Source organism: Hipposideros armiger, unplaced genomic scaffold (genome assembly GCF_001890085.2).
Source record: "Hipposideros armiger isolate ML-2016 unplaced genomic scaffold, ASM189008v1 scaffold_1302, whole genome shotgun sequence".
NCBI lineage: Eukaryota > Metazoa > Chordata > Mammalia > Chiroptera > Hipposideridae > Hipposideros > Hipposideros armiger.
The window spans coordinates 108,834-131,431 of record NW_017732652.1 but is presented as its reverse complement, the minus strand read 5'-3'; the positions used below and the strand labels follow the sequence as shown (position 1 = coordinate 131,431).

General features: G+C 42.1%; 1 protein-coding gene across 2 annotated transcripts; it reads left to right on the top strand.

Annotated features, from left to right (window-relative positions):
- ZKSCAN1 (zinc finger with KRAB and SCAN domains 1) lies at window positions 1–20,671 on the top strand. 2 transcript variants are annotated; one of them, XM_019633392.1, is made up of 6 exons: window positions 1–169; window positions 6,374–6,891; window positions 7,343–7,496; window positions 10,418–10,506; window positions 10,781–10,907; window positions 13,574–20,671. In XM_019633392.1, the coding sequence occupies exons 2-6, from the start codon at window positions 6,466–6,468 to the stop codon at window positions 14,461–14,463; spliced, it is 1,686 nt and encodes a 561-aa protein (XP_019488937.1). In that variant the 5' UTR covers window positions 1–169; window positions 6,374–6,465; the 3' UTR covers window positions 14,464–20,671. The 2 variants fall into 2 exon arrangements, with proteins under 2 accessions (XP_019488937.1, XP_019488938.1); XM_019633393.1 differs by lacking the exon at window positions 1–169 and adding an exon at window positions 3,082–4,441.
- The last annotated feature ends 1,927 nt before the right edge of the window (window positions 20,672–22,598 follow it).

Sequence of the window (22,598 nt, the reverse complement as noted above, 5' to 3'; positions counted from 1 at the left end):
GTCCCGGAAGACGAGGTGGTGATATAGTTCCGGCCTTTGTGACTCATTGTGTGTGTGTCGAGGCGTCGGGAGGGCCTAGGTCCTTGTGCGGCGCCCTTCGGCCGGCCTGAGCCCCAGAGTCAGCTCCCCTTTCTCGCCCAGCGCCCCAAAGCGGCTCCCGGGGCTCACGGTGAGACTTGGGCCGGCCTCTGGGGAGGGCGGGCGGGGCCGCAGAGCGGTGTGCGTGAGGGTGGGCTCTGCAGCTGCGGCCCCGGGGTCCCCTCCAGGCGGCCCGGGCGGAGTGTGAAGACAGTCCCTGTCCCTTTCCTAGGCCCGGTCATAGGAAGCGCTGTCTCCCAGGGAGACATCTCCGCCCCACCCCCGGGTCCAGGCGGGAAGGGGGCGAGGGTCTAGTGGTCGGGGGTGCTCGGAGACTGCAGGGAAGCCGGCTGCGGGCCCTTTCCGGGCCCCTTGCCCGCAATGTCGTCATCGTCGTTTGACGTTTCTGAGGAGGGGGTCGCAAGCGAACCCACGATCCGTCAGATTTTTCTGCTCTCCTTTCGTCGCCATTTGCTCTGATTCCAGTGAGAGATTTTCTTCGGGGTCCTTCAGGACCTCCAGGTGAAAAATACGGAAGGCCGAGAAATGGACACGTTTTGAAGTGCTGCATATGTGTTTCCACATCACCTGCTTCTCTTCACCCCACCCCCACCCCTACTCCCTGTCCGGTGATTAAAGAGTAGTTGAAGCCTAGTCAGAGTGGATAAAGAAGTGATTGGGATCTAGTAGAGATTATATACGACCCAGTCTCTTTCCCTTTCAGCCGTATGGAGTATTTTGAAGCCTTTTAGAAATGAGCTGTCAGGAAGATTAAGTGGATTTTTCGGTTCTGGGTAGCTACTCTGCTGGACTTAGCGTGGGTGGAGGGTGAAGGGAATTTGTGGAAATTGCACTTGGCCATTAGGAGACTGATAAACTGAGTGACCTTGGATAAGACAAGACACTGCCAACTCTCAATTTTGTCATCACTAAAATTAACTAGGTTTTCCCAAGAGGTCCTTTCAACTTTCAAATTATTTGATTTAGTGTAATTGAAAAATTCAACTATAGTTTACTCTGACACTGCCCCCCTCCCCTCCCTTTCCTGCAGTGCCTACAGTACACAATAAGATACTTTCATTATAGAGAGTGGCTATTACATGGCTTGGGACCAAAGAAAGCATTTATTGTACAGGCCAGTGCTAGGCAGATTGGAGGTGGTCAATAAATACTTGTTGAATTGAATTGTGGAGAATTCATTGTAACCGAATCAACAAAGTACTATTACTATATATGCTGGCCAAATGAAATAGATTTATTACATAGGGAACCGTAATGATAATTTGCCCCAGAGTGTTTCTCCAAGTTTATATTGACTTTGAATTACTATGCAAGATTCTTGTTCATTATTTCAGGCAGTTTTCACCAATCTTAAAATACAAACAGGGAAGCTAGCTACTTAATACTATACAGTCTTTTGCTTATTCTCGACTTGATCTAAGCATTTAATTTTTTTCTAACTTTATATTGCCTCTAAATACACATTAGTGTTAAATCTTAACTTTTCATTCTGAGGTAGTATCAATATTCTTTGTGTGACTAGCTGTAATTTAAACATAGCTTTTTTATATTTTAAATCAATTTATAGCTCTGTTAAAAAATGGAGGAGGGGGCACTGTTTGTTTAAACTTTGAAGACTACACCCTGGAAAAGATAATGGCCTATTTAGAAACTAGCCTTTGGAATACACTGAGCTTGTAACTACAAATACTTTTTGTAAGAAAATCATTCATATTTATCCTTGGTGAGAACCAGATGCTGGGGGAGTAATCTTATCTAAATCGGATAGTATGTCAGAATGTTTTTCAGCTCAGAGGGACCCCAGAGGTAGTATTTTCTTTTCCACAGTCCCTCCTCCCCCACCCCCCAATTTGACAGATAAAGATACTGAGTGCCAGAGAAGTTAAATAACTCACACAGGCATGTGGAACTTATTTGTGGGTGACTAGAATTCAGGTGTTTCAACCTGTGCTGCTTTCAGTATTGCAGGATTTCTCCCACTGCTTAATCTTTTAAGCAGGCTGAAAATTGGATAGCACAGTTATATCTCTTAAGTTCATTGAAAAAAATTAAAATGCTTCTCTAGTGCTTCCCTAAGTGCCACTCTTTTAAGTGCTTTATATATGTTAACTCATTTAATCCTCACAACAATTCTGTGAGGCAAATATGTTTTTTATCCCCATTGTACAGATGAGGAAACATGCATACAGAGAATATTTGCCTAAAATCAGCTAGTATGTAGGTGGAGCAGCTTAATGAAACTCTTCCAAGTAGCCAATTTGAGGGCAACATTGAATAATGTATGAATGGGCAAAAAAATACTAACATTGTAGATTCAGTAAAGTATTTTTTAAAAACTAATGCTTGCAAGGAATCATTCTGAGTGGTCTAAGAGACACAAAGAAACATACCTTTAACAATACAGTAAGTACCCGACTTACGAACATTCGAGTTGCGAACTTTCACAGATATAAACGGACCTCGCATTACGAACATTCGTAGATGTGAACAAATCGTGGAAGTAGCTTACATGTCTGCTGACATCACAGTTGTGCTGCTGTGTGCTTACTGTACAGTGTGATAGTGTATAGTAGTACAGTGCTCAATCAGAGCCCAGGATGTCCTGAAACAAGAGGAAAAGCAGTGGTGATGTGGAGGGGGCTGCTAGGAAGAGCAAAGCAATAACCATGGAAACAAAAGTGAAAATAATTGGGAGATTGGACTGAGGTGAAAAGATGGTAGATGTCACTCGTTCTTCTATTGGGGCTGTCGGAAAAGTCAACGCATTTTTGCAACAAAAATCAGAAAGAATATGTCATGACTTTTCCAACAACCCAATAACATGAATCGTTCTACCACTGGCTTTACATTGTATATTTGTGTCAAAGGTGTATAAAACTCACTTTATCAGACTTACGAACGAATCCGACTTACGAACGTTCTCCTGGAACAGAACTCGTTCATAAGTCAGGGACTTACTGTAGTCTAGTTGAGGAGGGAAGGCATGAAAAATTAAATTACAGAAAAAGAAACAGCATAAGAACTTCCATAGCAAATGTAGGACCAGAAGTTTAGAGAGAGGAAAAGAGCTGTGTGCTCACTTTGTCTGGGAAACCTAAACCCAAACCCAGCCCTTCCACTGCTTTTGTGACTTTTCTCTTGTCCAGAGTAGAAGCAGAGAAATATTGGGGGATAGGGGAGAGGACCTGTTGAAATTGTGGGATGAGGGAATGTGCCCAATGCCCTCATCTCTGTCCCTTGATGTCTCACTTCTTCCTCAGTATCTCTTATTAAGTCCCACTGACTCAAGGAGTATCCTACTCTTTAAAACTCTGGCCTCAGTGTGAGTACAAATCAAGATTCCTTTCTTTTATTCTTAATACAGCTGAGACATGATAGAATTTTCATAAAAATAGGGACTTCTGATGCTAGGCTAATTACTAGTTCTGCTCCATTATCCTCTTTGAAGGTCCCACCTGATTGATTTTAGATACTTCCACTTGCATCTCTGGAAAAGATGCATCTCCTGCTGTGTCTCCTTAGTCACACAGCTTTGTAGTAAAAACTGGATGACAGATATGGCCTATTCCTCATTGGTCATCCTTCATAGGCACCGTCACAGGCCTTGCTCTTAAAAAGAATTTATGTGCACAGAAGCCCTTCCTTACCCCACATGTTGGGACAGAGTGAGTTTGATATGATGGTTAGAGCTTGAACTGAGGAGCCCTGCAGACCTAATTTCAAATCCTGGCTCTACCATTTAATTGCTGTGTGAACTTGGGTATGTTATTTAACATCAGTAAACCTTAGTTTTATCATTATAAAGTGTGATGATAATCGTACCTACCTCCTAAAGTTTTTGTTTGAATGTTAATACCTGGTACGTAGAAGGCACTCAGTAAATATTGGCTCTTACTATTAGGCCTACTAGAGGCTTTCTAAACAGCAGTGAAGAGCAAGTAGCATTTTAGCTTAGCTCTGAAAGATAAGTAGGCATTGAGTAGGATGTGAGGAAAGGATGGCAGTCAAAATACAAGGCATATACTGAGTAGACTCATTTTGCTGGATGAAAAGATTAATGCAGGAGAGGGGGAGAAATTGATGGGCAATGAAGCTTGAGGGGAAGCTGGGACCACCAGATACAGGATGGTGTTGACTGCAAGGCTATAGAGTTTTAGGAAGAATAATCTGAGAGTAAGATGGGAGATTAAGGGGACGGGGGGTAGGGAGAAAAGGAAGGCAGGGACCAAAGAGAGGAAGCTGGACTTCACAGAACTAGATAGAAAAATAAGTATGAACAAAGAATTACTTCTCCCTGGTGCTTGGAGACAGAGTGCACGTGAGAAGACAGGAATCAAAGAAGGTAAGATTCTGAACCTGAGTGAGATAGTAGTAGAATATCTGATCACTAATTTGCCACTAAAGGCAATAAGAAGATGGCAGGGGGAGCTGTAATAGTTTGAGTAGTTCTTATTTCTTCTATTCAGCTTAACAATTAAACTCTGCTAGGTTCTCTAGGAGATAAGTGCAAAGATGACAAGAGTCCATGTCCTTGAGTGGCTTAAAATTTGGGAGGTGAGATAGGAACTGTAACCCAAATAATGATAAATACAAAGGGAATATAAGTGCCTTAAGATCTAGGAACAAAGAAAGTACTAAGGGTGTTCAAAGGAGGAAGATACCTTATTTAACTTGGAATGTCAGGAGACATTATACATCTTGAAAGGTGAGTAAAAATTTGACCAATAGAGTTGATATGGTGGGAGATTGTTCCCAGTAAAGAGGTGAAGATGAAACACACACCCTATGGTTGGGGAGCATTAATGGGCCAGATAGGCTGGAATATAGGGGATCACCACTAAGAAAAGTAGTGGGAGGTAAGACTGAAAAATAGAGTGGGGTATGTTCTTTGAAAGTTAAATTGGTAGATATCAAGAACTCCTTGACAGTAATTGAGGGAAAGAAGTAAATGACCAGAAGCATACTTTTGACAATACTGCGTTGGTCTTGGTCTGTTGCTTATATTAGAACAGGGAGAAAGTGAAGCCAGAGAAACTATGGGGCTATGGCACTAAACTAGGCAGGAGATATGGAGCTTGAGTTAGGGTGGTGGAAAATAATTATGGGACACGTAGCAGGAAAAGATAGTTTTTCTTTTGACTTTTCAAAATTAAAAGAAATAAACTAAGGCTTATAGGAATTATTTAGCCTCCAGTTGGGTTAAGCTAGCCCAAGGGGTGATCTCTTATACTATCTACTGCTGTCTTTTCCTGTAGATGTCCTGGCTCTTCCGCTCAGACACAAAACAGTGACGCTCCACTTCTGCTCATGGGCATCTTTCTCTGTCCCCACCGGCAGCGCTGTCACACGGGGTGCAAAGGGGTGGGGGGGGGGGGAGACCCTCTTCCTGGAAGCTGCCTTGTTAATGCATGGCTACTTCTCAGGGCTCCTCTAGCACTCCTGTTGAAACCTCCTTAGCACTGTTAGCACACACAGCTTTGTACTATAATTATTTGTGTAAAAATAGGAATCGGGCTTCTCATCTTTTTATTCCCCTCAGTCTAGCAGGATGCTTTGCATGTTGTAGATATGCAGAAATGTTTAGGAAATTGAAGGAGGGTGGGGTGCAAAACAGGTTTGAAGGAGTCAATGGGAAGGGCTAGAAGATGGTTTGCAATGGGACTTTTACCAGCTTAAAATCATTGGCGAAATAACTTAATTCCTGCATTCCCTTTATATTTATGTAGAAAGCCTTTTTTTTTCTTTTTTTCTTTTTTTTTAAGATTTTATTGGAGAATTGGGGGAGGGAACAGAAAACTTGTTATCCTTTTGTTCTTCAGTCTAGTTGTGGAGGACATCACTTCACCGGCCCATGTTAGTATTGTGATCATTGCACTCTTCCCGGGTGAGACAAATTGGTTCCTGGCCACTGGACGGCTGCTCACGGCGGCTCTTGGCAGCTCATGCTGGCTGCCAGCCACTCACAATAGCTCACGGCAGCCCACTGCAGCAGAGGCTGCAGCCTACAACGTCGCCTGCGACTCACAGCAGCCCAGCTCCAGGTCGAGCTGTTGTTCACCATCTTAACTGTAGAGGGCGCAGCGTCACTGGCCCTAATGTGGGATTCGAACCAGGGCCCTGCTGCTCAGAGTTGGCGTCTCAAGCCAGCTCTTAACCAACGCGCCACTCAGCCGGCCCCAGAGGCATTCTTGTGCCTTGATGTGTAGCCTTTTATGAAGTATTAGCAGCATGGTTCACTTTCATAAAGGTACTAACAACTTTTTTAATATTTCAGGAATAGTACAGAAACAGATATCAAAAAACATCTCCTAGGTCAGAAAGGCGAACACAGACCCTATTTGGATCAAGTCAGTTTCCTGAGCCTGAATGATGACTGCTGAATCAAGGGAAGCCACAGGCCTGTCCCCACAGGCTGCCCAAGAGAAGGATGGTATTGTAATAGTGAAGGTAGAAGAGGAAGATGAGGAAGACCACATGTGGGGGCAGGATTCCAGCCTGCAGGACACTCCTCCTCCTGACCCAGAGATCTTCCGCCAACGTTTCAGGCACTTCTGTTATCAAAACACTTTTGGGCCTCGAGAGGCTCTGAGTCGACTGAAGGAACTTTGTCACCAGTGGCTACGACCAGAGGTAAACACCAAGGAGCAGATCCTGGAGCTGCTGGTGCTGGAGCAGTTCCTTTCCATCCTGCCCAAGGAGCTCCAAGTCTGGCTGCAGGAGTACCGGCCTGATAGTGGGGAGGAGGCCGTGACCCTTCTGGAAGACTTGGAGCTTGATTTATCTGGACAGCAGGTAAGAAGAGGTGAAACCTATTATATGTGAGCAGCACGCATACTGAGACTGGAGTAAAGAGGAAGTTACTGATTTAAAGCTTGTATTTAATAGTTTTAGTAGTAGTTTAGTATTAATATTAAGATATAATATATAAGCTATTATTTACATAATATATATAATATTAAGATATTAAGATATAAGCTACTGCTTATATATATAATAGCTATATTATATATATTATAATATATGCATGTATAATGTTATATATGAAATAAATTAATGTATAAGCTACTACTAATATAAGCTAATATTAGTAGTCTGGTGGTTATTCTCCCTGCTCTGCTTGGATATTAAAAAGTATTATGGCCTTCCCCCTCCTGCATCCACGGGTATACTTACAGTCTTTTCGTTCATTTAAAGCCCTGTTTAAAAAGTGATTTACCCACAAGCCCAACCGGTTTGTCTTCAGGTCCCAGGTCAAGTTCATGGACCTGAGATGCTCGCAAGGGGGATGGTGCCTCTGGATCCAATACAGGAGTCCTCGAGCTTTGACCTGCATCATGAGGCCACCCAGTCCCATTTCAAGCATTCATCTCGGAAACCCCGCCTCTTACAATCACGGGGTAAGAAGCAAAGTTTCTTGTTGGGAAAAGAAGCAAACTATTCAGGATGTTGTGTCCCTCTCTGTGTTGCTAAGTGCCTGTAATAAAGAAGCATGCTTCTTTTTTATCCATTATTGTCATTATTACTAAATATTAGGGGAAATATAACTTATAGACCAATCTCAGGAGTTAAATAATGTTATTAAGGAAGTAAATAAAATGTGCATAATGAACTTGGGTGGACTTCACATTGTGTATTGAGTTGTTAGCATTCTGAATGTCTAACAGATTTTTTTTTTTACAGGAAAGTGCTGGGAAGACATATATTTTCAGCTTGGGTTTTGAAACACTATAGTATGTCATAAATTACCTTATAAAGGATCATTTTTAAAATTAATTTTATTTAAAATGTGTAAAAACTGTTGTATAACATCACTGTTTTTCTAGGTTACTTTCAGAATTTTCAAACAATGGGAAATGATGGGAAAATTTTATTTTGGTTGTACATGAGGAAAAAATCATTTCAGGGTCATATAAATAATCAGTTTAATTATTTTTCCTTTTGGGGGAAATATTAACAATATCTTTATCCAATTTTAAAATCAAAGTAGTACATAGCATATCAGCAAAAACAGTAATATACTAAAAGTACGGTTGTTCAGGAAGAGTTGATAGAGGCACGTTCCTTGACCAGTATGTTTCTTTGTGATGACATTTAAGGTAGGAATATTAGCACTTAAGGAAGCATCCTCTTCTTTGCATTGTGGAGGATAGCCAGCATTTGTATGCTGGAGAAATCCGAGGAAACCAATGCACTGGGATGTTTAATCCACCACTGTCCACCCTGTCCCGTTTATGACCTAGGGCTTGTAAAGTCTCCACACCCCACAAGGGGTGAAATCAGGAAATTGAAGAAGATAATCATGGATATAAAGTGCCAGAGCTTCAGGTTGCCAAAGTAATAGTTTTAGAACCCCTGGTAATGATATAGTTGTTACTTAGTAAATAGTTTTTCAACCAATTGAAGCATATGCATTCTCAATTTCCTCTTTGTGCTATTCATCTTTCCAGAGTGTTTCCTAACATTCAGAAAGTTAAAGTGCTAGGCACTTGACCTTTTCATACATTTTGTTTTAGCTTATCTTATTATTGTACTGTCTGAAGTAGTTACAAGTTTAGTAATTCAGTTTCAAATTCACTTCTCTAGTATCTTTGCAGCTCAGTAATATCATGTTTACCATTAACATTTCCAAATCTAATATTACTTGGCAAGGTAGGATTTTAATTTCACAGTTTAAAATGTTTCTAATTGTTCTTGCCCATCGCAGTTAGTGTGATCATATGATATATTATAGATGTCTTTTATTAGATGAGTGTTAGCTTATACCTTTATACACTTGTAAATGTCTCATTAACATTTGAACCGTATATACATTTTATCAAAAAACTGGATAAGTGAGGGAGAAAAGGAGAGGGACAAAAAATGGCAAAACTTACCAGAAGTAAAAGACCCCATTCCTACCTGTGTTTCAAGATGTTAAAGCTGTTCTGGGCCGGCCCAGTGGCGTGTTGGTTAAGAGTTGGCTTGGGATGCCAGCTCTGAGCCGCAAGGCCCCGGTTCAGATCCCACATGAGGGCCAGTGACACTGCGCCCTCTACAGCTGAGATGGTGAACAATGGCTCGACCTGGAGCTGGGCTGCCATGAGCCGCCGGCGACAGCTAGGCTGCAATGAAGCTGCAGTGGGCTTCTATAAGCTACCATGAGTGGCCAGTGGCCGGCAGCCAGTGTGAGCTGCCAAGAGCCGCCGTGAGCGGCCAGCAACCATCTGCCTCACCCAGGAAGAGTGCAATGATAATACCAACATGGATCAGTGAAGCGATGTCCTCCACAACTAGACTGAAGAACAAAAGGACAGCGACTTGTCTGTTCCCCTCCCCCAATTCCCCAATAAAATCTTTAAAAAAAAAAAAAAAAGATATTAAAGCTGTTCTTGAGTTTTTCACAACTAAATGGGATCTGATGTCCTGGTACTTGTTCCTCGGACTGGAGAAAATTAAATTTTGAGCCAAGCTTGAATCATGGGCTGAATGTTACCCACTTCTGTTGCCGAAAGTAGAAATCTGGGTTCTAGTTCTGGCTCTGCTGGGGTTTTTTTGTTTTTTAAGATTTTACTGGGGAATTGAGGGAGGGGAACAGCGCTGGGGAATCGGAACGGGAACAGACAAGTTGCTGTCCTTTTGTTCTTCAGTCTAGTTGTGGAGGACGTCGCTTCACTGGCCCATGTTGGTATCATCATTGCACTCTTCCCGGGTGAGGTGGATCGATTGCCGGCCTCTGGATGGCCGCTCACAGCGGCTCTTGACAGCTGACACCAGCTGCTGGCCGCTCACGCTGGCTGTCGACCACACACGGTAGCTTATAGCAGCCCACTGCAGCAGGGGTTGCAGCCTACGCCATCGCCGGCGGACTCATGGCAGCCCAGCTCCAGGTCGAGCTGTTGTTCACCATCTTAGCTGTAGAGGGCAGCGTCACTGGCCCTTATGTGGGATCCAAACCGGGGCCCTGCTGCTCAGAGCTGGCGTCCCAAGCCAGCTCTTAACCAATGCGCCACTCAGCCGGCCCTCTGCCATTCTTAACTGTGTGACATTAGACAAGTCATTTACCCTTTCAGGGCCTCAGTTTTCCCTTCTTTAAAACAAAGGGTTTGGACCCGGTGATTTTAAGGACCTTTTCATGATTCCTTGTGACTCCTGTTTAAGAATAGAAGTCTTGGGAAAACATAGGCCATGCTTTATCTCGTTTATAGTCTCTCTAGTTATCTATTCTGTAGTTAAACATTGAACATGCTGGTGCAGGAAAAACAGTGCCTCTTGGGCCCTTCTTTGAGGGGAGGCCCAGAGCAGAGCTGGTTTTACTCACAGCTCCTTTCTTCTCCCCTAGCTCTGCCCGCCACCCACGTTCCTGCCCCTCATCACCAGGGTCCCAGAGACCAGGCAATGGCATCTTCACTACTCACAGCAGATTCCCAGGTAAGCTGTGGCCCCTCTGCCCTCCTGAATCCCTCCCTCATATCTGCTTCTGCCTGGAGCTCTTTTAGCAGTCTCCAGCCAGGACTCACTTTCCATGGCCCTGCCCACAGAGGAGCCCACCCACCCCCAATCCACCAGAGCTTGCCATGGTCACCATTTCTTTCCCAGCACCCTCTACATTTGCAGTTAACTCTGTCCCTAACTCCAGGTTTTGGCAGTGGGTATTTCCCTGAGCTTTGGGGGAACTGAGTGTGGTGATCTTATATTATTTCAGGCAATGGTGAAGATTGAGGACATGGCTGTGTCCCTCATCCTGGAGGAATGGGGATGTCAGAACCTGGCTCGGAGGAATCTCAGTAGGGACAACAGGCAGGAGAATTATGGGAACGTGTTTTCCCAGGGTAAGATTGATGCAGGATTATTGTCTGATCAAAGATTGTTTTGCCTCTTTTTTTGTTAATTGTGGGATCTCTGATGTATTCAGTTCAGTGTTGACAAGGATTTAGAGACCACTGAGCCCCTTTCTTCAGACCAGAGAATGAGAACATGTGTATCCATTTAACCCCAGAAGCCTGATACTGTGACTTCCTGTTTCCAGGTGGATTTTTAACCTCTAGGTAGTTTTTGCTGTTTGAAATCAGAAATACTCTTGTATTTTGAGTCCTCACCTCTTCCACCACTCTGTTACCTGGGAGGATTCTGCTTCACTTTGTAGGCTACAATTTAGATGCCTCTGTTGGGGGAGTATCTGTATTTCCTAGTGTAGAGGACCAGGTAAGAATTGATCTTCAGTCTAATCTAACCTGGGACCGTGTTCCTGACCTACCAAACAAGCATCCTTCCATGGGCTTTCTGTCCTCTTCCCTCATATGAGCGCTGCTCTGGGACAGCTTTGCATAATTCCATGAACGTGCGCCAGCACTTCCTTATGATCAGGATTCTCAGTTCCCAAACCGAATAGTAGTCTATTACTACACACCCTAGTTCCTGGGTGTGTAGTAAGAACAAATTCTAAGAGGCATCAACCAGATAAGACAAAGTGATACACAGTTGACAAATATTCCCATTTGTCTCTGCTAGATCTCAACCCCTGGGAGACATTACTGAAAAGAAGCTCTCAAGTCTTGTCATAGGGAAGTCCACAGTGAGGCTTCTGCCTGGGGAGGGTAGAGGGAGGGCAAATGAAGAAAAGCTGTTACTAAAGATACCTCAAGTTTTGTTTTGAACTGCAAGGATAACAGGTTTATGATTTCTCGGTACTTGCTCTTTGGACTAGATAAAAATTAAGCTAAAGAACTGATCTGTGTTTATGAGCTGGGTATTATCTACTCCATGATAACTTAGGGGGAAAAAAAAAAAAAGAATTGGACAGTCTGGGAACTGTCCAGATAAGGAACTTGGCTTGGAATTCAAAAAAGGTGGACCAGTTTCTTCTTCCTTAAGATTGGTTCGGTATTTATGGCAATTTTGTCACTAAAGTCAGGGATTAGATATTATTCAGCTCCCTCAGGAGTTGCATTCAGGGGCCTGTTTGTCATAGTGCAGGCCCTCTTGGACAGGTTTCTTAGGCCAAATAAATAAAAAACAGACTTGGGACATTTTTGGAGTTTTTTTCTAGGCAAATGTAAACATACAGTATATGTGTATTGAACAAGTTTTAATATCTGCTTAAAAACAGTGAATATAACAGTCTACAATAAAAATACATTCCAATGTTTTAATACACTAAATGCTTAAATGAGAGGATCAGCTCTGCATTTGTAAAATTTTGTTTTCTTCTGGTATCTCCTTCTTGGGCTATCTCTGGAAATGTTTTCAGTTTCTTTTCTGTTCTCAGTTATTCTGTTGTCTTTCGGTAAAGATTTTAATTGTGTTTACTAATGCCCCAACCAACTTCTTCACCCTCATCTCTGTTACTTGAGCACTGTCAGCTTTATGCTGCTTTCCCTGGTGGAGAGAAACTTTCCTGTGTCTGAACATCCACATGACCTGCCAAGTTCAGAGCTCCTTGTTTTGCCTATTAATCATCTCCTTGTTGATAAAAATCTCACAGAATTGAGGAGTTTTTTCTTTTCCTTTATTAACTATAGTCCCTTGTTTCTGCTAATACCCTTACCATTTTCTAGGACAGACCTGTCCTCTTTTTTTTGTTTGTTTGTTTTCTTTTTAAGATTTTATTGGGGAATTGGGGAAGGGGAACAGCTTTGGGGAAGGGGAACAGATAAGTTGCTGTCCTTTTGTCCTTCATCTGTTGGTGGAGGACGCCACTTCACTGGCCCATGTTGGTATTATCATTGTGCTCTTCCTGGGTGAGGCAATTAGATTGGTCGCCGGCCATTGGATAGCCGCTCACGGTGTCTCTTGGCAGCTCACACCAGCTGCTGGCCATTCACTTGGGCTGCTGGCCACACACGGTAGCTTACAGCAGCCCACTGCCACAGCGGCTGCAGCCGACACCATCGCCGTCCACTCACAACAGCCGAGCTCCAGGTCGAGCTGTTCATCATCTTAGCTATAGAGGGCGCAGCGTCACTGGCCCTCATGTGGGATGCAAACCGGGGCCCTGCTGCTCAGAGCTAGCATCTCAAGCCAGCTCTTAACCAACGCGCCACTCGGCTGGCCCTCTGTTCTCTTTTTAAGCTCATAAATACTTATATTAGAGACAGAACATGATTTTTTACATGTATATTTGTTCCTTCAAATTAATAATTGGGTGACCAAAAAGTAGAAGTATGAATTGTAAACTCTTAGGTTCCTTAATTCCTCATCCCTTCCTTCCTTAACTGGTTCTCTTCCCCTCTGCTCATCCCCCATGTGTGTGTCTGTTCATTCCTATCCTCTCTGCACACTCCCTCTGTTGTTCTTTCCACTCTTTGCCTGCCCTCTCATTTCCCAACTCTATTCCCTGTTTTCTGTATTTTTTTCCTAATTTTTATCCTATTTTTTCTTCGATTAATATTGTGAGGCCATTTTGCAGGCATGTAGGAGCTTCCTGGAAAACAGTGTCACTTGATTAACCTATAGATTCAAAATAAAAAGGTGCTATTTGTGTTTTCTATTACATCAGGTTGTGAAAACAGGAATGAGAATGAGGAGTCAATCTCTAAAGCAGAAATCGCAGAAGACACAGCATCACATGGGGAGACAAGAGGAAGAATCCAGAAAGATTTTGGAGAAAAGCGTGAACAGCAGGGCAGAACAGAAAGGCAGCAGAGGAACCCTGAGGAGAAAACTGCAAGAGAAAAGAGAGATTCAGGGCCAGCTACAGTCAAGGAAAAAAAACTCACCACAGGAGAGAGAGGTCCCAGGGAGAAGGGTAAGGGATTGGGAAGAAGCTTCAGTCTGAGTTCAAACTTTAACACCCCTGAAGACGTTCCAACAGGAACGAAGTCTCATAGATGTGATGAATGTGGTAAGTGCTTCACAAGGAGTTCAAGCCTTATTCGCCATAAAATCATCCACACTGGAGAAAAGCCCTATGAATGTAGTGAGTGTGGGAAGGCCTTCAGTCTGAACTCAAACCTTGTCCTGCATCAGAGAATCCACACAGGAGAAAAACCTCACGAATGTAATGAGTGTGGCAAAGCCTTCAGCCACAGTTCAAATCTCATTCTGCATCAGCGAATCCACTCTGGAGAGAAACCTTACGAATGTAATGAGTGTGGGAAGGCCTTCAGCCAGAGCTCAGACCTTACAAAACATCAGAGAATCCACACGGGGGAGAAACCCTATGAATGTAGTGAATGTGGAAAAGCTTTCAACCGAAACTCATACCTTATTTTGCATCGGCGAATTCATACCCGAGAAAAGCCCTATAAGTGCACTAAGTGCGGCAAGGCCTTCACCCGGAGCTCGACCCTCACTCTGCATCACAGAATCCATACCAGAGAGCGAGCCTCCGAGTACAGTCCAGCCTCCCTTGATGCGTTTGGAGCATTCCTGAAAAGCTGTGTGTAAAGCGAGAATTTGTTGAAAAGCCATTTCCCCCTTTTGTTTCTAAAATTATTTCAGAGGTGTGTGCCCATGGAGGGGAAGAAAACATCCTCAACAGATTTTTTTAAATCACACTTAAGGATCCTTATAGTTAGATCAGCAGTGTTCTGCCTTTGCGTAGTCTGTGGGCATGTAATTCTTCCACACAGCCCCTGCAGGAAAAAGTTAGTCATATGGATAAGCCACATGCTATTTCCACACAAGATAAAAGCACATACACAGTAAATGTCAAGCTTTTCAGTAATGAGGATACCTTTAAAGGCGCTGCTAGACTCTCAGCAACCGCAACATAGAATTGAAAGATTAAGATTGGCTCTGTGAAAATGGTACTGAGGTTAAAGCTGCTTGCTGCAAACAAGTCCTGCTTGGCCAACATCCTGCTGTACCTTGTTTCTCAAAAAAGAGGGACAATTAAAACAAAAACTACATTGGGACTTGCTGCTCAAACTAGTTATATATACGATAAGTTATATATCTGATCACTGGTAGCCTACCAAAGCTATAGAAATCTAGGACTGTGCTGATCAGTATCAAACCAAAGATTTCTATCTCTTCCTGAAAGAGAGGGTATGTGCACCAGTCTACAGTTCCAAAGGACTGCCACAGACGTAGATGGTTTTATCCTCATCATTGAGAGAAATTCTACTGAAATGGCAACAGTGATTCAAAAACACTTCTCTCCCTTCTGGAAGAAATCCCTAAAGCACTATCGCACTCCTACATGCATTTCTCTACAAGTTAGCACTTGATTATATATATACTGTCTTTTAGTCCTTCATTGTTCCATGTATGAAAGTTTTCACCACCCCCAAAAGAGATGCTTTGATCGTCAAGGGATATATTTATATCCCCCACAGCACTAGACACAGTGCTGAACACACAAGAGGCACTTGCTATGCCTCACTTCTAACAGGACATGTATGTTTATGATAAAGCCCTGTGAATCACGAGTACTGAAATAACGATAGCCTGGCCCAACTTTTGAAGAGGACCTTCAGAGCCTGAGGCGTGCTAAAGCTATAGATTCTGATGCTATTTTTCTCCTAAATATAAAAGACAGGTGCTAGTTAGCTGCCTGCATACACATTCTAAACACAGATCAGTGAGTAAATGCCATGGAATGTCAAAAATGACTCCATTGTCATCATCTTAAAAATACAAAAACTTACTAAGGCCATTTTTTTGACATCTTTCTATGGCAAAGATCTTAGGCAGAATTCTCTTAGCTGCTGAACAATGTGATGACTTGGGCACTGTTTGAATCATTTGTAACTTTAAATAATGTAGTTCAGAAGATGTCATTTTTGTTGCTTTTCAGAAAAAGGAAAGTTGTAGGGAGCATTTTTTTCCCCACACTTTCCAGAAACCACAAAAGCATTTGACATTATTAGCTGGTAATTACTAACTAAATGTGTTTGTTGCTCGGAAAAGTTCACCAGTGTGCTAAGATGTGGTTGGTTCTATCATAGTCATATTGCACGGTGTCTTTTCTCTCATCACTGAAGACTGAGGTGAGGTTATGAAACTTTGATATTTTCCATCTTCTGTGCAGGAGGATACAATTGGCTGCCTGGAAGCTAATGACAGAGACTTTTCAGATACACATACAGGACACCCAGGTATTGTGGGCTACACAGGTAGTCATCAGGGACTTGGCTATAGGTGACTACGCTCATGAGAGCATGCAAATGATTGTGGGCAGCCCTGTAGGAACTTAGACACAGAAACTAAGAACACACCTAAAGACTATCCCCATAACTGGAGAACTTCGCATTGAGTTTGCAATTTTCCATCAAGAAACAGAACTAAAACTATCACTCATCATTTTGTTCCCTAACCTGCAACTCAGGCTGATGAGACAGCATGGCTTTATGGGGAGCCAATGACGTGGGGGCAACTATGGCCTCAACTCCAGACCAAACTAAAATTCTGCACAGCAGTAATGCTTTGGCCTCTCTATAACTTGGAGCAACCACAGCTTCCCTATAGTCTAGTCTCTAAGCAGTTTCATCAGTGTTGCTTAGGGAATTCAAGGAAGTCAGCTGCTGACCAGAATGTTTCTATCCATCCAATTTAAGAAAAACAGAAGAGGTCCTCCAGAAGAGTATACCTAATTAACATGTTATAGTAAAGTGAAGGTGGAAGAAATTCTTTCAGGACTTTCTTTAAAAGAGTGAGCCACAGTGATGGTTGCACAGAAAACCTGGTGCTTTTGAGCAAAGACTTTTGCTGCTAGGAAGCAGCTGAAAGCAGTGAGGTGCTTAACTCCAGGCACTGATCAAAGTACTAACTGTTCTTAGGAGGGGAAGAACTTTGGTCAGTTCCACATTCGCTTTTTTTTGTTTTGTTTTTTAGCCACAACTACGTGCTGATGTAATTCAGCCATCATTTTTGTTTTTTTAAAATGAAAGTTATAACCTGTGCCCCCACATTTTATTTCCATTTTCTGGGACATCGTACTGACTGTGGGATAGCCACTGAGATTGCTTCACATCTTCAGCAGATGCACTCCTTGAAGCAGCTACTTGAAGATATGTTTTCTGAAGAAAACAGGCTACAGGTGTTGATTAAACCTATTTACATTGCATTCATATGTCAGCTGCTCAATGCAAAGTGTAATTAGGTCATGGTCAAAAAGCTTACAACATCTAATTAGTGCTCAGGCTAGTCATTCAAACGTTGTTGACTGGCTGAAGTCTGTTAACAGTACTCTGTAGTTAATCAGTAGCATGCTAGTTGACCTAATGTAAGTTTTTGAAGGGCTTTTAAAAACAATACCTTAACCTTGCCAGGAAGAGAAGTAAAATTCTTCAAGTTGTAGGGTATTTGTTTCTACTCCAGCCTGGCAGGCAAGGCGAAAGCCTGAGAGTAGAGATGTATAAGGCATCTTGATATGTAAGGCACTTAGTATTTTATTAAAAGCATAAAAGTGAAATTGTGCTAAATATGTACAGAGGTCAGTATGTTTGATAGGTGAGACAATTCACATCTTATGTACATCAGAATTCATTTCAGGAGGGAACCTCTTGAATGTGATAACATGGCAAAGCCTTTAATCACATCTCAGCCCTTAGCATCAGAAAGCTTATACTGTAAATAAACTTTATTGTTAATATTATATGTGAGGAAAACGTTCATGTATAGCACTCATTGCTTCGGACAGAAAATTCCATCAGTATGTTCTAGTCATGCAATGGATTTCAGAAACACTGCAGAGGATGCTCAATCTTAACTCCAGAGGATCCACAGAAGAAAAAAAATGTGGGGAAATGCTAAAGAAATAGCAAAATGTGCAACTTCTTACAAAATTGTCCATGTTGGGTACTTCTATATATTTTGTATGACCATAGTGTCAGTGTCTGTGTTTTGTACTCTAGCCCCTGTTATTCTGTATATTCCCTATAAACAGATAATGTATTTTAATCTATTTGACAGAACACATCACTCCAAAAGAGCAAAGTTTTGGGGATGAGTAGTGAAGCTGATGTCATTATAGACAAAAAATCAACTCACAGAACTGAGGAGGGGGAATATGAAAAAAAACAAAAACTTCTTAGTTTGGTGCTTATCAGATGAAGAGAGATTAGTAGATTCGTTAGGAGAGAAAGGTTAGTAGGGCACTAAAATGGAACAATTCCTATTAACATCTGCAGCTTCCTGAGAGCTCTCTTCAAAGCCAGGAAGTTGACCTCTTAGCGACCAGATCACCATTTCAAGCAAAGAGCTTGTCAGGGAGTAAGAGGGCCTTCTCCATGAATTGAGACTAGGGAGTGTCCTGGAAAGGTCAGTGGGACCACTGAACTTGGCTGGATTCTGTAAACCATAGTTCTGCTTCCCCCACTAACTCTTAAGTCTTTATAAAGCTTCGAAAATTTGAGATAGGAAAACCCCAAGACGGGCTCTTTCCTGGAAAATAGGCACAGGTGCATCCAATTCCGGCTTTGCAGGACGTTTTCTGATAAGCATTTTGCAGTATTCCTTTTGGCTGTGCTCCTGTGTACCGTCCCTGCTCCCACTTCCCCTGGTTTATGATTGTTAGGAGAGGGCTTGTGAAGATTCATAGCTGTTGAAGACTTTTTTTTTCTGATTTTGGGGGAAAAAATTAGAGGTGGAGTTCCTCCCCTTTTATTCCAGAGTTTGGTCATGCTGATGTTCTCATCTGAAGCTGGCTAACCAGGTTCACCCAGGTTAATCCTCATGGAAGAGTTATTGTGTGCACTGGAGTAACAGTATTAAAATGTAATCAGTGACAGCAGTACTTGCCAGAGGAGCCATATTTTTGTGCATCCCACTCGAAGCAACTTCTCAAAAATTGTTATGAGGGGGCTGGTGTTCCCCATCTGGAAAACCAAATGAAGGTCTGCAGATTGCAAAGTGAAATGTAGAATCAGAGAAAAGGGGATTAAGTGGCATATAAATAGATCTTTTTGCAGAAGTTAGATTTTTATTTCAACTACTACTGGAGAATTTAATAAGCATTATTTGAAAAGTTCTCCTAACCATAGATTTAGGTTTCATTTGTAGAATGGACACTACTGTACATTTAAAAGCAGTTACTTATTTTGCTATTCAAATTAATTTTTTATATCTAAAAATGAAATTATTTGTTTTACTTTTCAAAGCTTTGTAAAACAAACAAAGTTATAGGGAGGTAAGCCATCTCCAATTCTGCAGGTCAAACAAAAGTTTGGGAAGTGCTTGGACATCTGATAATACAGAATGTCTTAACATGAGAACTTAGTTTCATATTGTCTGGTTATATTTAATAGTGGATACCACAAACCTCATCTTATCCTAAAACAGTGGAAGGTAACGAGTGGGCATTAAATTCTAAACAATGGTCTGTTGTTATTTTCACAGATTTTTTAAAAATCTTTTGAGATTCTCACCTCCATTTACTAAAGAATCATGACTCACTTTACACAGTAATCAGCAAAGTTAACTGGTCTTAAAATTATATTTTCTCCTTTCAAGCATTCATTAAGCAGTGAGGCTGAGTGTTTTAAGATATAAAGAGATCTGTGAATGATTGAAAAGCGGTGTTAAAATTTGGATTTCATTCCAGTTTCAGATTTGGGTTTTAAGTTCTTTGGTCCAGTGAAAGGACTAGGCAGCTGCAGTCTCCCCAAATCACTATCACTGAGTCTCCGGACAAGGTCAGATGTGTTAAAGGAGACTGGGGAGAAGGCTTGTAACAGCCCCGAACTCCCAGCTGAGGAAGAGGAATGAGGCCTGGTGGAGGGAGAGAAGAGGAACGTGGGGGATGCACTGAGGTCAGTGCTCGCTCGCCTTCCCCTCACCTCAACTACTTAACAGTTTAAGGTTTTGGTCTGTCCTGGCAAGGGCAAAGCATGTTAGACTTAGAGATGCTTCTGAGAGTAGCAGGGGTTCTTACAGGAAAACAAATATATGAGGGGGGTGGGGTGGGAGGAAGCAGATTATAAGTATGCAGGAAAATCTTGTTCTAAAAATATGAGTTTAAGGGTAAAGTGGGGGATATGCAAGTAAAATCAATTATTTTAAAATGAACATGTATTTTTATTAACTTTTAGTTAAATATAGATTATTACAACCAGCTCAACATGATAAGCCTAAATCTATAGAGCTAACTCAGGCATTGTCTTGTTTATCTGTAGACTGGATAAAACAAACCTTTCCTGTTTTGTCAGTTTCTGGTTTCTTAGTTTAGAATAAATTAGACCAAAAGAAGAAACTTACTTGTCTTCTTATACTTACAGAATTAAGTTATTGCTGTTAAAACCTGGCATTTTCATTTCACTAGTCTTTGAAGAGTCCAGATGCTTGGTAGATGTTCAATAAATGATTTTTAAATCGAATTTGTTCATTTAAAATCCTCATTAACATTTCTGGAAAAGCTTTCTCAGTAAATAATGGAATCTTAGAAGAGAAGTGGTTTTGTTTTTTAAGCTAGGGAACTCCATTGAAAAAATTTGAAAACTTGATTGAAGACTGAAGTTTCAATCACGAGAAATGGTAGCAAAATAAAATTTATACACATTGTAGTCAATGGTCCATTTTAGGAGGCCGGTGATATCTGACAAATTAAGAGTAGTGAGGTTGGGGAAGGAAATTGTGGGGATTTGTAATACTCTCTATGTTGTTTCTCTTCTTGGGTCATGGTAAAACAATAAATTATCTCTAGATGACAATATTTGTGGTATTTGGTTTTTGTCATCCTTGGTTGCATAAATGCACATGTTTGGGGTAAAGAAAATTACCCGAGTAATTTCAAAGTTAAAAGCTGGAACTGCAACCCACAGACAGTCCACACAAATGAACATGTTTTAGGTAATTTCCCGAGAGCTCCCTATGAAACACCACCTTAGAGTCCTAGGTAGCTTCTTGGAGAGAGGAACAAGAAAAGCCATAAAGTAGCTTTTTAATAACTCCAAAACATAATTTTCTCAGAAGATGGAACCATTAAAATAACCTTTGACCAGTTTTACTTAGAAAACTGAACATCCTAATGGTAGGCACCACGTGTAATCTGATAGTTTATACCTTTAAACTGTGACCTCTAACCTAATAACCTTGCTTTTGTTACTGTATAATATTGAAACAAACTCAATGTGATTTTTTTTAAAGTAAATAAATAAAAAGTGGCACGTGAAAAAACATTTTTACATAGGCATCTTCACAACCAAATCCTGGTTCAGGGGAACTCCATCCTATCCTGCCTGTCTTAGCCTGCGGCCCCCAGAGAACAGAACCTGAGGCAAGGGCTTGTGTGCAGGTGATGTGCTTTAGGAAATGACTCCAGAGAACAGCAGTGAGAGATAGTGTAGACAGACACGGGAAGAACTCCAGTATATTGAACGTGCTCACTGCTGTGGACGAGGGACCCCTGTGAGAAATTCTAGTCTCAATGAAGGTTTGGGTGTGGAGAGGCCCAGAGCCCCCTCGTGCCCCCCAGTGCAGACCAGAGCCCCAGCAGTCAGAAGGGTCAGGGATTTCCTACCAAGGGCTCTCAACTTTTCACTCCGTCCAGTCCAGTTCAAACCCTCATGATTTCCTCCATTCCTGTCTGGCCGACAGCCACCTTCATTCTTCCCCTCGCCCCTGCTAGACAATCCTATTCGCTGCTGTAGTCTTGGCTCCGCAGTCTGGATTTCTCCTGCTCCCCGAACTCCCGTGCCTACCACAGCCTCACCTCACCCTTTGTCAGCTGATACTCCTCAATATTCCTTCCCAAGGGCCTCAGGTCACCCAGGTGCGCTAGTTCTGGCCCTTCCTGCTCCCTGGAGCCCCTCGCCTTGCTGCCTGCCGAGCACTATAGCCTCACTCGGGCCTCCAGGCTCCTCCTCACCCCTCACCTGTTTTACGTTTAAATGAGCATAAACCTGTAGCTTTAAGGAGCAAAAGCAAAGTTTAAAAATCTTTTTTTGACCTTGTCCCTTTCTTTAAGCTACTAAGTTCTTCTACTGAGTGGGCCATAACGACTGTTTGCATCTCTTCACTGCTGATATCCACCCTCTTCAAGCCCCTGTAACTGAGCTCTTAACCACTTACATGGCTCAGTCAAAGGTCACCGGTGTTCTTGACAGTATTTTCTCTATCTTAATTCTCCTTACTGTTCTATAACATTTGACCATTTCCTTGAAACCCTGTCAGTTCGCATTACACTGTCCTCAATTGCTCTCTTCCCTTTCACTCATGCATAATAACTATGAATTTTCTCTAATTCACATACCAACTTTGCAAAGACAGTTGCCCCATTTTACAGATGTTGAAACGGCTAAAAAGTGGCTTGCCCATTAAGTGGCATAGCTAGATTTCAAAACCAGGTGTGTCTAACACCAACAACCAGGTTCTTTCCACTACTGCATTGTCCCTTGTCCTCCCTAATGAGCTCAATTATTCTCCCACCTTCATACATCACCTAAGTGATTCCACAGCTACGTTTATGAAGCAGCATGCATAACGGCTGCACACATGGCACCAGAGCCAGTTTACCTAGGATCAAATCCTTTATCTACCACTTACTTGCTCTTAGTTTCTCCAGCTGCAAAATGGGCATAGAGTTATAAGCATTAAATAAGCCATTACATGTAAAACACCTACAACAATGCCCAACATAA